Source organism: Zonotrichia leucophrys, chromosome 24, assembly GCF_028769735.1.
Source record: "Zonotrichia leucophrys gambelii isolate GWCS_2022_RI chromosome 24, RI_Zleu_2.0, whole genome shotgun sequence".
In the NCBI taxonomy this organism is placed as follows: domain Eukaryota; kingdom Metazoa; phylum Chordata; class Aves; order Passeriformes; family Passerellidae; genus Zonotrichia; species Zonotrichia leucophrys.
Window position 1 is genome coordinate 2334179 of NC_088193.1, and position 13177 is coordinate 2347355.

General features: G+C 48.8%; 1 protein-coding gene across 1 annotated transcript in view; it reads right to left on the bottom strand.

Annotated features, from left to right (window-relative positions):
• TRIM29 (tripartite motif containing 29) overlaps window positions 1-10841 on the bottom strand; it is a 28920-nt gene extending 18079 nt beyond the window's left edge. Inside the window, exons 1-3 of the mRNA XM_064731953.1 lie at window positions 9996-10841; window positions 1919-2014; window positions 516-749 (exon numbers count right to left, since the gene is read on the bottom strand). Coding sequence (XP_064588023.1) covers window positions 516-749; window positions 1919-2014; window positions 9996-10841 — 1176 coding nt within the window. The remainder of the gene's footprint in view (window positions 1-515; window positions 750-1918; window positions 2015-9995) is intronic.
• Between the last annotated feature and the right edge of the window lie 2336 nt (window positions 10842-13177).

The following is a 13177-nucleotide window of genomic DNA, read 5'->3' on the forward strand; positions in this document are numbered from 1 at the left end:
GGATTTTTTCTCCTGAGAAGCTGGGAGGCCTCAGGAACAAAATGTAAACAATGGTTATCTGCTGCTGTGGAATGCAACAGGTGCACCTGTGATTGGTCTCATGTGGTTGTTTCTAATTAATGGCCAATCACAATCCAGCTGGCTCAGACTGTCTGAGAGTCACAGGATTTTATTATCATTCCATTCCACTCTTTCCTTACAAGCCTTCTTGACACCGGCAGTTTATATACAGAGTTCACACATCTCACACCTTTTTGGGCTTGTCTTTGGGACAAATCCTGTCCTCACAAGGACAAAGGAAAGGGATATGAGGGTATATAATAGTATATAAGCACAGGGTATATAATAGCATATAAGCACGTGTAGGCCACGGTAAATTTGGATTCTGATCACCACTCAGTCTCTCCATCTCCCTCACCATGAGAGTTCACACATCTCACACTTCCTTGGGATTGTCTTTGGGACAAATCTTGTCCTCACAAGGACAAAGGGAAGGGAAATGAGGTCTGTGTCACCTGCAGGAAGAGCACGGAGTCGCTGATCTGGTGGATCTGCTCCCTGTTCTCCTTGTCCTCCCGCAGCAGCTTCGCCCTCTCCTCCAGCTCATCCACGATTTCCTTCACGTTCTCCGAGGCAATCTTCTCCCTCTGGTCCAGGGCAGCCTTCACCTCATCCCTCTGCCTCTCCAGGTCACGGATCAGCTCCTTGAAGTGCTGGTCCACCGTGGCTTTCTCGTTGGTGGTGTAATTCTGGGTGGGGAAGGGGCACAGAGAGGAGGCAGCGGGAAAGAGGAGCAAGAAAATATTAAAATTTCACCGAGTTCTTTGCTAACAGAGAGACACAGAGGGGGATAAATCCAAGGATTCAGCATTTAGGGTATGGAAACTCCAGCTAGGCAAGTCTCAGCTGCAGGAAAGTTGTGCCAAGAGAAGCAATACCTGTTCCTGCAATATTCACATGGATGCAGTCCAAAAGGGCCACTGCCTTCCCAGAGGTAAGAGCACATCTCCAATTTCAATTCATGCACTCACAGGTGACATTTAAAAACACTCTGTCACCTTCTAAATCAGGGCTCTGGCTCCTGGATTATTTGAGGACCAAATTCCCACCATTTCAAAGGATGAAAGGTGCTGAAACTCTTTTTACAAGCCTGACCTCGAGGTGCCTCTGAAATATTCCTCAGAAAGACTGGGGATGTAACTATATTGAGAGTCAGAATTTCTAGGTCAGGTTTCCAATAATAATAATAATAATAATAATAATAATAATAATAATAATAATAATAATAGTAATAATAAAGCAGATGAAAAGCAGAGCTGGTGAGCCAATGTGCTTGCACCACATAAAAGGGAGAAGAATGGCTTTGCCTGTTAATATTATGCAAATTTTCTGGGGTGTCTCCAACTTGTGCTTTCACTGCTTTATTCAGTTAGGCTATAAATGAAAAAAATAATACCATGACTCTATTCCAACCCTTACCACGGTGCAAGAATTACAAAGGAGCCCTCTCTCAGCATGGAAATAAGCTGTTCCACCATAAATAAGATGTTTGTGTGGGTAAATTCATCTGCTCCTGCTGTCTTATCTCAGTTTGGGCAACCCAAAGCCCTCCTGCAGGTTATTTGTGGATTTTGTTTCTAAATCTGCCTGGCTACTGGTGATGGAAGGGCCACAAAGGACCTAAAAAAGGAGCCAGAGCAGGGAGGTGCCTTGGTTTTGTATCAGGGCTGCATCTCCCCGCAGGGAATGTCGCAAGATGACTTCAGTGGGAGTTGTTGTTTCCAAGATTTGGCTGGGAGTTTGGGGATGAGATAAGGGCTGGGGAAGGATGGAGTGAGGAAGGGATGGAGGGATGAGGGAGAGGAGGGGAGCAGGAATTGGGGTTCACAGGAGGGAGAGGGGAACCCCTTGAACGCACCTTGATGCGGTCCCTCTCCTTCTGCCACTTGTCCACCTCATCCTCCACCTCGATGATCTTCAGCTGCAGCTGCTCCTTCTGCAGAGACAGCTCGGTCTGTGGGGAGAGCAGAGGAGAGGAGATGAGAGGGGAGGGAGCCTGGTGAGCCGGTGGCCCCTTCCACCAGCCCCAGCCTGCCCTGCCGTGCCACTCTTGCACAGAGAATGACACAGGAACAGGGGAGAGGCAGGATTGCAGAAAGAGCAAAGAAGGGTTTATTCAAGAGAGCCACATGGTTTTTACAGAGTGATAGGATAGATTCTGTTTGATTGGCTGCTTAACAAAAGCACCTTTCTCACACACCGTCCTTGAGAAGAACAGAAAGACAAAGTAGAACAACACCACCTGCAGATTGATTGTGCTTAACAAGTTCTCACATCCTCACAACTCCCTGAATGTTCTCACAAGCCACTGTGAGAAACCCTTGCTGTTTCTCTCTGTCCCACAGCATCCTGTCCTGGGGTGATGTTATGATGTTTGTACCCCCATTTGTGTGTGCTGTTTATGCTGAATATCATATTCTGTGCCTTCAAGACTGGCTCTGAAAAGTGAAGTTTTGTTTTTGTTTTGCTATCAGCCGCTCCCCCACAGCTGGTGGGACACAGAGACAGGGCAGTAAGTGGTGCTGATTTGCTTTTTGCTTTGCTTTTTGCTTTGCTCTTGCTTCTGCTTATCAGTTAGTTTAGCTCAGCAGCCCAAATTTTCCCTGGACTGTTTCTCCTTTCCCTTTGTTGGACCAACTTGAACCTGCTCCAGACTGGGACCTGGGAACAGCGAGAGTTTGCACCTTGTGGCTGCAGCAGCTGCCCCAGCACCGGAGGGACTGAGAACAGAGAGACCACCCCCAAGAGAGACTTTCTGAAGTTGTCATCTTTTTCAGAGTGGTGACAGAGCGGTGCCACCCAGTATTGCTCATTCTGTGTGCTGGGGAGTGTTTTCCTGTTAAATAAGCAGGTTCTTTCCACTTCTCTCTGAGGAATCCCTCCCAAACTGGTTGGTGTGAGTTTGCTTTCTGGAGGGGCCCCCTTTTGGGAGGTTTTCTCCCCAATTTGCCCTAAACCAGGACACAAATCCTCACTGCTGTGCTGAGCAGAGCAGCAGGGAGGTCCAGCTGGCATCACGTGCCGCCAGCGGGCACCGACCCAGCAGATTCAGCAAAGCAGCAGCACCCACCTCCCAGGCTGCCTTTAATCACATGGGAGTCATGAGCTGCAGGGGAAGGGAGCTGTTTCAAAATTCAGCTGTGTGTGCAGAGCAGGGCCCAGCCCAGGGTGTGCCTGTGCAGCAATAACAGTTTTCGTGTAATTACGGAATGACGTTGGACGAGTGTTGCAACAAGAGGACGATGCCTCCGGCAGGAATTCTGTTTAGACAGGATTGTGGATTAATTTGCTCTGAATTGAGAGCTTTCATGTAGCGATGGAGCTGGGGAATGCTTGGAAAAAAAAATTGAAAAGGAAAAAAAGAAAAAGCCACAAAAGGAGGAGGGAAGAGGTGTAGTCAACCTGCTGGGCTGAGATCAGCAATTTCACTGGGATTATTTGCATTTTGTTGTGCAGTGGATTCCCAGAGAAGCTCAGAGCTGGGACCTGCACAGGAATTGGTGGCACTGTTTCCCTGCATCATTTTTTCCCTGGATCAGCCCTGGACTTGGATGTTGTCAAATCTTTGCCCCATTAACTCCAGCAATCCCTCCCTGGGTTGTTCCCATTCTCCATCCCTGCCCCACAGATCCTTCCCCAGCCTTTGCTGGGGCATTTCTGCATTTCATGTGTGTGCAGGTTGGTCTCAGCCATGGCTGGAGGCAATCTGGCTGTGGGACACCCAGCCCAGAGCTGTTGAGGAATTCCAGAACTGGCAGAAATTCCGTGTTCTGTCATGTCAGGAGAGTCCTGAGAACCTGCTGGTCGCGTGGGATCTTCTGCAAAATCATTAAATTCACCCAAACCACTGAAATTCAGGCCAACAATTAGAGGCATGGATGGATAAATCCACTCTCACACTCCAGCTGTCCATCCAAGAATGCGGTGGAACATGAAAATCTGGGTTTTTATTGATCAGAGTTTGAGGGTTTCCAGTTCTGCACTGGAAATGAAGAGCAGGGAAGGAGCTGTGAACCAGCCCAGACAGGAGCTGCTGTCCTGATGCCAGCCAAGTGTCTGAGCAGCCTCTGGAGCTGGAATCCAGCACAGCTGCTCTGAGAGCCAGCAGCCCCAGCTGCTCCAACCCAGAACATCTCTGTTTGTGGAGGGACAAGGACTGGATGGTGGTTTGGTTGCCTTATAAAACACAGGAAAAGGGGGCAGAGAAAAGGGAAGCGTGCTCAGAGGTGTCTCAGTGCATCCTCAGATTGTTTTCAGGAGTTAGGAGAGCACTGGATTTGTAAATATCACCCACACACCCTCAGCAGAGGCCTGAATGCTGCCACGAGCTGATTCTCACCCTCTGCAGGGATTCAGGGCACACAGGGAAGGATTTTGTGGCACAGCTTCACCAGGGAACCCACACTGGCTTCCACATGAGAAAATCTGCCCTGCTACTGATGGAAAGAACAAAGAGAGGAGTTTGATCCCGTAATTTTCACATTTTCAAGACAGTGGCTTGGAGGAACTCCTGCTGGTTTCCACTGCCACGTAGAGGGGGAGATGTCCTGTGCATGGGGATTCTGCACAGCAAGGAAATGCAATGAGATGAAAATGGTTTAGATCCTTTTATCCACTGCATTAACCAATGTGAGAAATTACACCCAAATTCCAGGGATTTCCTTGAGCCGCATCCAGCAGGCATTGATTGCTTGTGAAGTGAAAAGCTCATCTCCAGAGCAATTATTTCCCTCCTCATCCCCAAAAATCAGGACATCCTTTTAAAAAATGATGCAACATCCTTTTTTAAAGATGTGAAGTCCTACAGAGAAGGATTGGAAGGAATTTTTTGGGAAGAGCAGAACTTTCACAGCCACACAGACACTCCCAAACTCAAGGGATTTACAGAGAAAATGACAGGAAAAAAAAAAAATCAGGTGATGGCTGGAAGGTGGTGATAACAATATTATGCTTTTATGGTTCCTTTTTAATTAAGATGGGTCTCCAAGGAATTTTGGGAACTATTATTTGTAGAAGTGCTCGTGACTCCCAGCAGTTCAAACACCCCCCAGAAAGGTGGTGTGGGGTGGAACAGCCACTTAGGAGCAGAGGCACACAACAATTTGGAGCAGGTTTATGACTTGCAAATGGAAATTACAGAGGTGGCCCCAATGGCCAGGATGCAAATCCCACACTCAGCCAGATCTGGCAAAGGGGAAACGCCAGCACCGTGTGCAGCAAGGGCAGGGGAGGTGGGGTTGTGGCATGCTGCATGAAATTAAATAAATACTAGAAAAAAAATTACCCTAAACATAGGGAAAAAATGTTAAATAGAGGTGCAGGGAGAGTCTGGAATAGTGGAAGCAGTGGTGGCACAGGCAGAAGGGTTCTCTGGAGGTGAAGCACAACACCAAGGGTTCAATAGGTGATTTCCTGATGGTTTTAATGCCTTTTATCTGTCTGGAAGGTTGCTTTGGCTGCCCATGTGTATGACAGAAATACAATCACAATATGGGGGCCACAGGGGTCGGGGACAGGCAGTGCCTCAGCTTCACTCCCCAAGCGAAAACTCCCATCTGTCTTCACACTTCTCAGATTTTCCAGGCTCAGAAATCCTTGATGGACCCTCTAGAACAAATCCATTGGAGGATTTGGGGTTCAGAAGATCCTAATGAGAGATAAAACAGCAACGCCCCCATGGTGGGGGTCCCTCCAGAGCAGAAATAACAGGAATAGTGTGGGAAATGCCAGAAAATCCAGATTTATACAATTTTTTGAGCACAGCAGGCTGAGAACCGAAGGCACTGAGAACCTTCACGCTCAGATTGGGTCCCCTATTAGAGCCTCAGCTAATTAGGGCAGTTGAGAGGCTTCAGTGAAAGTTCAGAGTGTACATCCAAGGAGCTGAACCCAGCCCTGGTGCTGTGGAGGAGCTGCAGATGGGAGATTACAGAGCCCTGCACGATGATGCAAGCGCTTTGTGCAAGGAGGCAGCAGCAGCACAAGCAGCATCATGCCCTGAACACCCTGGGAACAGCCCTGTGTCCCCAGCTCTGCTCATTAACCAAGGGAAAGCTGCACAAAGTGCTGCTCCAGCTCGTTGTTCCCAGTGCAGGGCCAGGCTGGAAAGTCAGGGGGATGTTTGGGACGTGATTCCTGCTGGGTGCACAACTGCATGTTTCCATCTCAGTTTCTGTTAAGCAGAAACCCCTGAAAACTCTGCCAGCATCCCATAAAATGCCACTGGAAAAGCTGAGTCTGCACAGCTTGCTTTCAAACAAGTGGACTTTGTTGGAATTAAATAGAATTAAACCTTCCAATGTTTAATTTTGTTTGCTCTCTGCTCAGTGACAGCGATGCAGGGATGGGAACCCCTCTGGATCCATCTCTGGGTGCACAACTGCATTTTCCCATCTCATTTTCTGTTAAGCAGAGAGGGCTGGAACCCCTGAAAACTCTGCCAGCATCCCCTGAAATGCCCCTGGAAAAGCTGAGTCTGCACAGCTTGGAGAGAATTCTTTGCTTGCAAACAAGTGGAATTTGTTGGAATTCCACTTGTTTGAAGGCAAGGAATTCTCTCCAAGAGTGGAATTCCTTGCTTTCAAAACAAGTAGATTTTGCCTGGATTCTGCCCTCAGTGTGGAGGATTAATGCAGAATTCAGGCAAACAGACAAATTTATTTTGAGCTGTGCCCACAGAGCAGCCACAGCTGGTGCAGGTAAAACCTCACAGCCACACTGCAGCACTGAGAAAAGCCCCCAAACTCTTCCAAAATTTAATTTTGTTTGCTCTCTGTTCACTGACAGAGTGATGCAGAGATGGGAACCCCTCTGGATCCATCTCTGTGGATGGTTTTCTTCAAAGCCTTTGTAAAAAAGCCCCTTTTCAAAGCAGCTCTGTGGGAAAGAGGAACACCCAGCTCCCCTTCCTGTACCCACAGCGAACTTTGCTTTAAAAGATAAAGAATTAGAGCAAAAAAAAAAACAACCAGATCAAAGTGGTTTTCAGCAGAGCTGACCTGGCATGCTGAGCACCAGGGCTGGAGCTGGAATGCGATGCCAGGTTGTTTCCAGCTCTGGGACTGGCAGGCAGAGGTGAAGTTGTCTCCTTTGGAGAGCAGCCCTGTAAAACAGGTTTGGGATGAAGGATCCCCTTTCAGGATGAAGGATGCTGGCTCCAAGGGGGGCTCTGCTGATAAATCAGGGTTTTATTGGCCAGGACAAGCTGCTGTGGAGCGTTCTCACTTTTCAGGTGTGAGTTGTTATTCTCCAGCCTCACCGATTTTTTTTTCTGGCTGGTTTTTTGCGCTGGTTCTGGTGCAAACTGTTACTTTTCCTCTAAAGCTGCAGCAGGAAATGAATGCAAAGTGGATCTGGGGAGAGCATTAAAGGTTTGCTGGGTAAAATAGGCAAATAGCACTGGGTGGGAAGTCAGGACAAATGTCTGTGTCTGAGTCCCTGTGCCTTTCTCTCACTTGTGTCTGCCCAGCAGGAACAGGGGGTGAGTGACTCTCACCCCAGGCTGCTGAAAAGTGGAAGATGGGGCTGTGCTCTCTGTCTGGGGCAGAGATATCAGGTTTGCACTGCCCTAACTATAGGTGTCTGTTCTGGCTTGTTTGCATTCCTCTGCTCTGTCTGCTCCGTGAGACAAGCAGCGTTTCCTAATTCCTTTCTCTACAGCACAGCCCCTCTCCTCCCCGCAGCAAAGCCAGGCTGAAATCTGCATTAATTCTGCAGGTCTGAAGGGCAGATGCACCTAAACCAAGCTTATTCTGTGACACTTTTGTGCCACCAAATCGCTGAGCCCCCAGGTTGGCAGTGCAGCAAAGCAAACCCCAGCTCTGGAACCTTCCCCAGTTCTGGAGCCACACAGCAGCCAGGGGTGAGGAAATCCTTGCAGATAAACCCTGGACATCCAGCAAGGTGTGAAAGGCTCTGTCAGGACACAGCTTTGTGCTGGTCACCACTCCAGTGGCACAAGATTTGGAGTTTCAAAGTGAAAAGCTCTGCCAGGACACAGCTTTGTTCCAGTGGCAGGATGGATCTGGATGAAAAGCTCTGCCAGGACACAGCTTTATCCCAGTGGCAGGATGGATTTTTGAGGTTTTCAAGCCCCTCTGGAGCTGCTGGGATGCCAAGTTGGGAGAACAGGGCAGGGATAGGGTGACCTGGTGTGAGGTTGTGATTTATCCCTCCCGAAAGGGCAGCAGCACCAGGCACCCTCCCAGTTTGTGGTCACAAATTCCAGCTGGGCTGATGTGATAAGGAGAGGTGTTAAACACCAGGGGCTTGGAAATATTCATTGCTCTTTGTGGCTCCTGCTGAGGCTCCACCTCCGGTGAATAAATCAGGGCTGGGAACAAGCATTTGTAGGCAACAGCTTTGCTGCTAATTGTTTTTGTCTGAGTGAATGCTCGCTCGAGTTACAACACGATCAAACTCTGTCAGGAGAAACTCACACATGGGCATGATTCATGTTGATAAATCCTAAATCCTCTAGGCTGAGTAGCAGCAAAGCTGAAGGTGGCAAAAAGACTCAAGAGACAAGGAATCAAACAGCATTTAAATCCCATTCTCTGCTCATGCATGGCTGTGCCTTTAAAACCAAGGTGCTGGAGGTGTCTCCAGCACAGGAGGAAGGATCTGAGCAGCTTTGCTTCCTCAGGAAGCAGCTGCTCACCTCGTTCCAGGCAGGAATTGGACACCTTGGCAGACACCAGGCACAGCTTTATGTCAGGGCTGACATCAAAACCACGAGTTCAGGCAATTATGGAACAAACAGCAAGGCTGGCAGGCCCTGCAGGAATTTGGGAAAGGCTGTCTGAGACGTGGAAAAGGCTTTGTCTGGTTTCAGCAGGGCTGCAAACTGGAGATGACAAGGCAAGAAAAGACCAGAAGAGCCAGAGATAAGCTCTGCACAGGATGCTCTCTCAGCCTGATGAGGTGAATCTTCCCAGCTCCTTGGGAAGAGCAAAGTTGTCCTTCCCATGAAGGGAACTCAAGGATTTCTCACAGCAGGAACCTCTCTCTGCCTGGTCACCACATCACAGCACTGGTTTGGGGTTTAGGAGATCTTAGTGCCCTTCCTGCTCCTGACTGTGTGACTCCAGGCACCTTGTTTTATATAATTAATATTTTACAGCTCTCTTTATTGGCGTCTCTCCTGTCCTGTCTGCTTAGAAAGTTTCTTCCTTTTACCACGGGGATGTGCAGCAACAAACGTGGTGAGACCCTGATTTTTCGCTAGAACAAGTGAAATCCTCCTCATCCACCCAGAAAGCAAACAACAGGAGGCTTTGAGCAAACAAAAGTGAAATCTCCCTGGGTGTCCATCCTCTGAACCTGTCACAGCAACACTTCAGGGGAAATGATCAAGTTTCGTGCTTGCACCAGGGTTTGTTGTTTTTTTTTCCATCTAAACTTCAAAAGATTTTTTCCATAGGTGTGGCTCAACAGAAAAGAAAAAAAAAAACCAACAAAACCTAATCTCACTCTAATGAGCTGAGATAGCAATTTTCAATAGTCATTAGCAGCCATGAGTAACTTTAGCAGCCACTGATTTGACAATTTGTATTCTGGAGGTGCTGATCCTGACTTTCTGTGGGCAACACCACACAAACACTGCCAAAACGCAAGAATATTTTTAAAAACTTGGCATTTAGGGCTTTGATTCAGCCTGTGCTGGAAGTCAGGTGTGCTGGCAGCCAGGTTCTCCATCCCTAAATGCAGCTTGCAGAGCTGTGCTGCTGCAGCCAGGATCAGGAGAACACCAATCCCATGGAAACAGCAGCCAGGACATATCAGTTTCCACCAAACACTTCCCACTAGCACCACTGCATCCAGGATTCCACCCCAAAAATGACCGGGGAGCAGGGGAGCAAAGGCTGTGCTGTGACATCTGCAGGCTGCTAGGAACTTAAGGAATGAAAGGAGGAATGAAAGGAGAATAAAATTACCTCTTTGCCCGCCTTCTCGATCTCCACTGTCACCGTGCTGTGGTTCTTGTGCTCCTGGAACATGCAGAGGTAGCAGATGCACATCTGGTCTGTCTGGCAGAACAGCTCCATGGTCTTGCCATGCACGGGGCACTTTCTGGCCTCGAAGTCCCTGATGGGGTCCAGCAGCTGGTGGTCCCGGAACGCCGCTCCCTCCAGGTGGGGCTTGAGGTGCAGCTCGCAGAAGGAGGCCTGGCACACCAGGCAGGACTTGACAGCCTTCTGCTTGTTGTCGATGCAGGAGTCGCAGAGAACGTCCTCCAGCTTCACGCGGGGCCGCGAGCCCGCCGCGCGCTCGGCCTTGTTGAAGGGTCTCCTCAGGTCCCCCGTCTCCACCAGCGGCAGGGAGGATTTCTTCAGGTCCCCCGCAGAGAACAGGGACTTCCTCCCTTCCCCGTCAGCGGGCAGGAAGCTCTTTTTGGAATCCAAGGAGAACAGGGACTTCCTGAGGTCTCCCTTCTCCGGGAAGTTGAGGCCTGGTCTCCTCATGTCTCCGATCTGGCCGCTGTTGAACTGCATCTTCTTGGAGTCGGCCGAGTCCATGCTGAAGTAGGTTGACCTCTTCTCGTCGGATGACTCCACAAACTGAATGATGGGCCTCTTCCAGTCACTCCCAGAGAAGAGGGAGCTCTTGATCTGCCCTGTCTCCAACGCAGCGCCGCCCGTGCCTTTTATAGCTTCTTTCTCGCCTCCGCCAGGGCTCGTGGCCTTCTTGGCCTCCTCTTCTTTTTTGGGGGTAGTTGGGCTCTTCACGTCCTCGGGCTTGCTGGCGGTGCCGTTTGTCCTGGCTGCACTCCCCGTTTCCATGGCCTAAACGGGTTTGTAGGGGTTTCTCTGCTCGCTCTCTGCTCCAGCTCCCGGCTCTCAGCCCCCTCCAAGGCAGGCAGGCTCTGCCTGGTGCTGCTCCCAGCCAGGAATGGCTCTGGAATGCAGAATTCAGGGAACCTTCCTGCCCCAGTGACGCTCCCCGAGGAGGAGCAGCGCGCCCGGATCGCGCCCAGGTGGATGCAAGGGGGAAAGAAAGGAAGGAGGAAAGGAAGGAGCAGACGTGGAGGGATCAGAAGAGCTCCAGCTGTGCAGTTAATTATACAAGGCAGTCCACACCCAGGAACATTCTTGTCTAACCAGGTTGGGGAGGAAGGGCTGTTTATATACATAGAAATGTCTCCTTCAGAAAAAAAAAAAAAAAAAAAGAAGAGAAAAGAAAGAAAGAAAAAAAGTCATTTTCATTAAGATGTAGCAACCAGTTCCACCACTTGTTTCAAAAATAATTTGGTTCCTTCCTTGCAGAGATGGGCAGGGTCGGGGAGTCCACAAGATGCCCAAGGTGGGTTTGTTAACTGGGTCATAGCCGTGCACCAAAATAATTAGGGTTGTAATTAAAATGAACGCCTAGAATAAAGCATTCTTCAAGCAGGCTCCCCCCGGGGCTTGCTGTGTTCAGGAGGGAGGAGAAATTCATGGTTAATGCTGGGTTTAAACTGCCCTATTATCTTTATTTTGGTTTTATTTTGGGTTTGTGCAAGGTCTGTCCATCTAGACCTGGAAATAACCCAGCCACGGATGAGAACAGGTCAAAATTGGCTGGGCCTGCTTTTCCCACAGGCCAGGCAACCTCCAAAAGATGAGTGGTGAAATAAAACCTCCACTGTGTGCTCTGAGATAGGTGTATCCCATGTAGCTCTTCCCATAAATGCCCTCAGAACTGGAACACACCTGGAAGAGGAACCATGGTGCAGCTTAGATGGTCAAAATCTCTCTTGCCAGAGAAAAGAAGTGAAAAAGTTTTAAAAATTATCTGTCTCCAGTAGCTGAATTCCTGGGAAATGTTCACTTGTTGGAATCACAGATGATTTCAGGAGAAAAAAATCTCTTTATGAGCACTGGTGGATTCCAGCAACTTCCGAAGGATGAGCCTGATCTTCCTTTCACATCCCTTCAGATTGTACTCGGAATTTCAGTGAGATTTCTCTGAGATGAATGCCCAGGGTGCAAATTAACCACGCCAGAGATTTGTGCGAGTTTTCTCAGAACGCCCTGGTGGCGCTGCTGGAGGTGATTTTTACCTGTAAAAAATCTCCTTGAACATCCACCAGGAACCCCCTGTTGGAAAGGATTTGAGTAAAAATCCAGCTCTGCATTTTCCAGCTTTTTTTGAGGTGTGGAGGAAGCAGAGGCAAAGCAGGAACAGCATAAATTCTGGGTCTGATAGGAGAAGGAAAGAACCTGTCTTACAAATGTAATTTTTCAAGGTCTTTTCTGTGCAAAATGAGAGAAAAAGAAAGTGAAATTCTTTTTCTTGGCTCATAGACATGCTCAAAGACATTTCTTCACAACTCTCTCTTTATGAGAAATGCCTTGGCATTCTGCATTTTTTTGGGTAGTAGTCGTTGGGAAAGGACATTTCTTTCATTAATAATTTTTTATTAACAGGCCCACAGCCTTTCATGAGTCAGAATTCATTCCCCAGCCCAGGAAAGGGCAATGCCGTTTTTTAAGACCCGATTTCATAAAGGAAGAATTTGACTGACATCAATGCATTTCTTTCCCCCTGGCTTGCTGGGCTGAGCTGTTCTTTAGAACATCAACACTCCTGTAAGTCTCCAAGTAATTAAAAATACTGCAGGGTGGAGGCTCCTGTTCTCACGTGTGCTGAGGAGACTCAGCAGAGCTGCTCCAGCCAAGGTTAGTCCTTGAGGAGCAGAAAACATCCCAAGGAAGAGGTCTGGCCACAAAGGTGGCCTTGGTTTGTTTTCCTGATGCTTTGGTAAGATTTTGGGGTGGGTAAGGCAGTTAAAAGGTTAAGGATTGAGTTTTTAGATCTTGGTTTTACTGATGCAAATGCAGATAGATCCCAGAACCACGGGATGGGTTGGAAGGGACCTTGAAGCCCATCCAGTGCCATGGGCAGGGACATCTCCCATTGTCCCAGGTGCTCCAACCTGGCTTTGGGCACTGCCAGGGATCCACCACAGCTGCTCTGGGCACCTGTGCCAGGGCCTGCCCATCCTCCCAGGGAACAATTCCTGCCCAACATCCAACTCAAATTTCCCCTCTTTCAATTTGAATCCATTTCCCCTCTTCCAGCTCCTGATCCAGAGTCCCTCTCCAGCTTCCCCTGCAGATCCTGGGAGGTGCTGAGG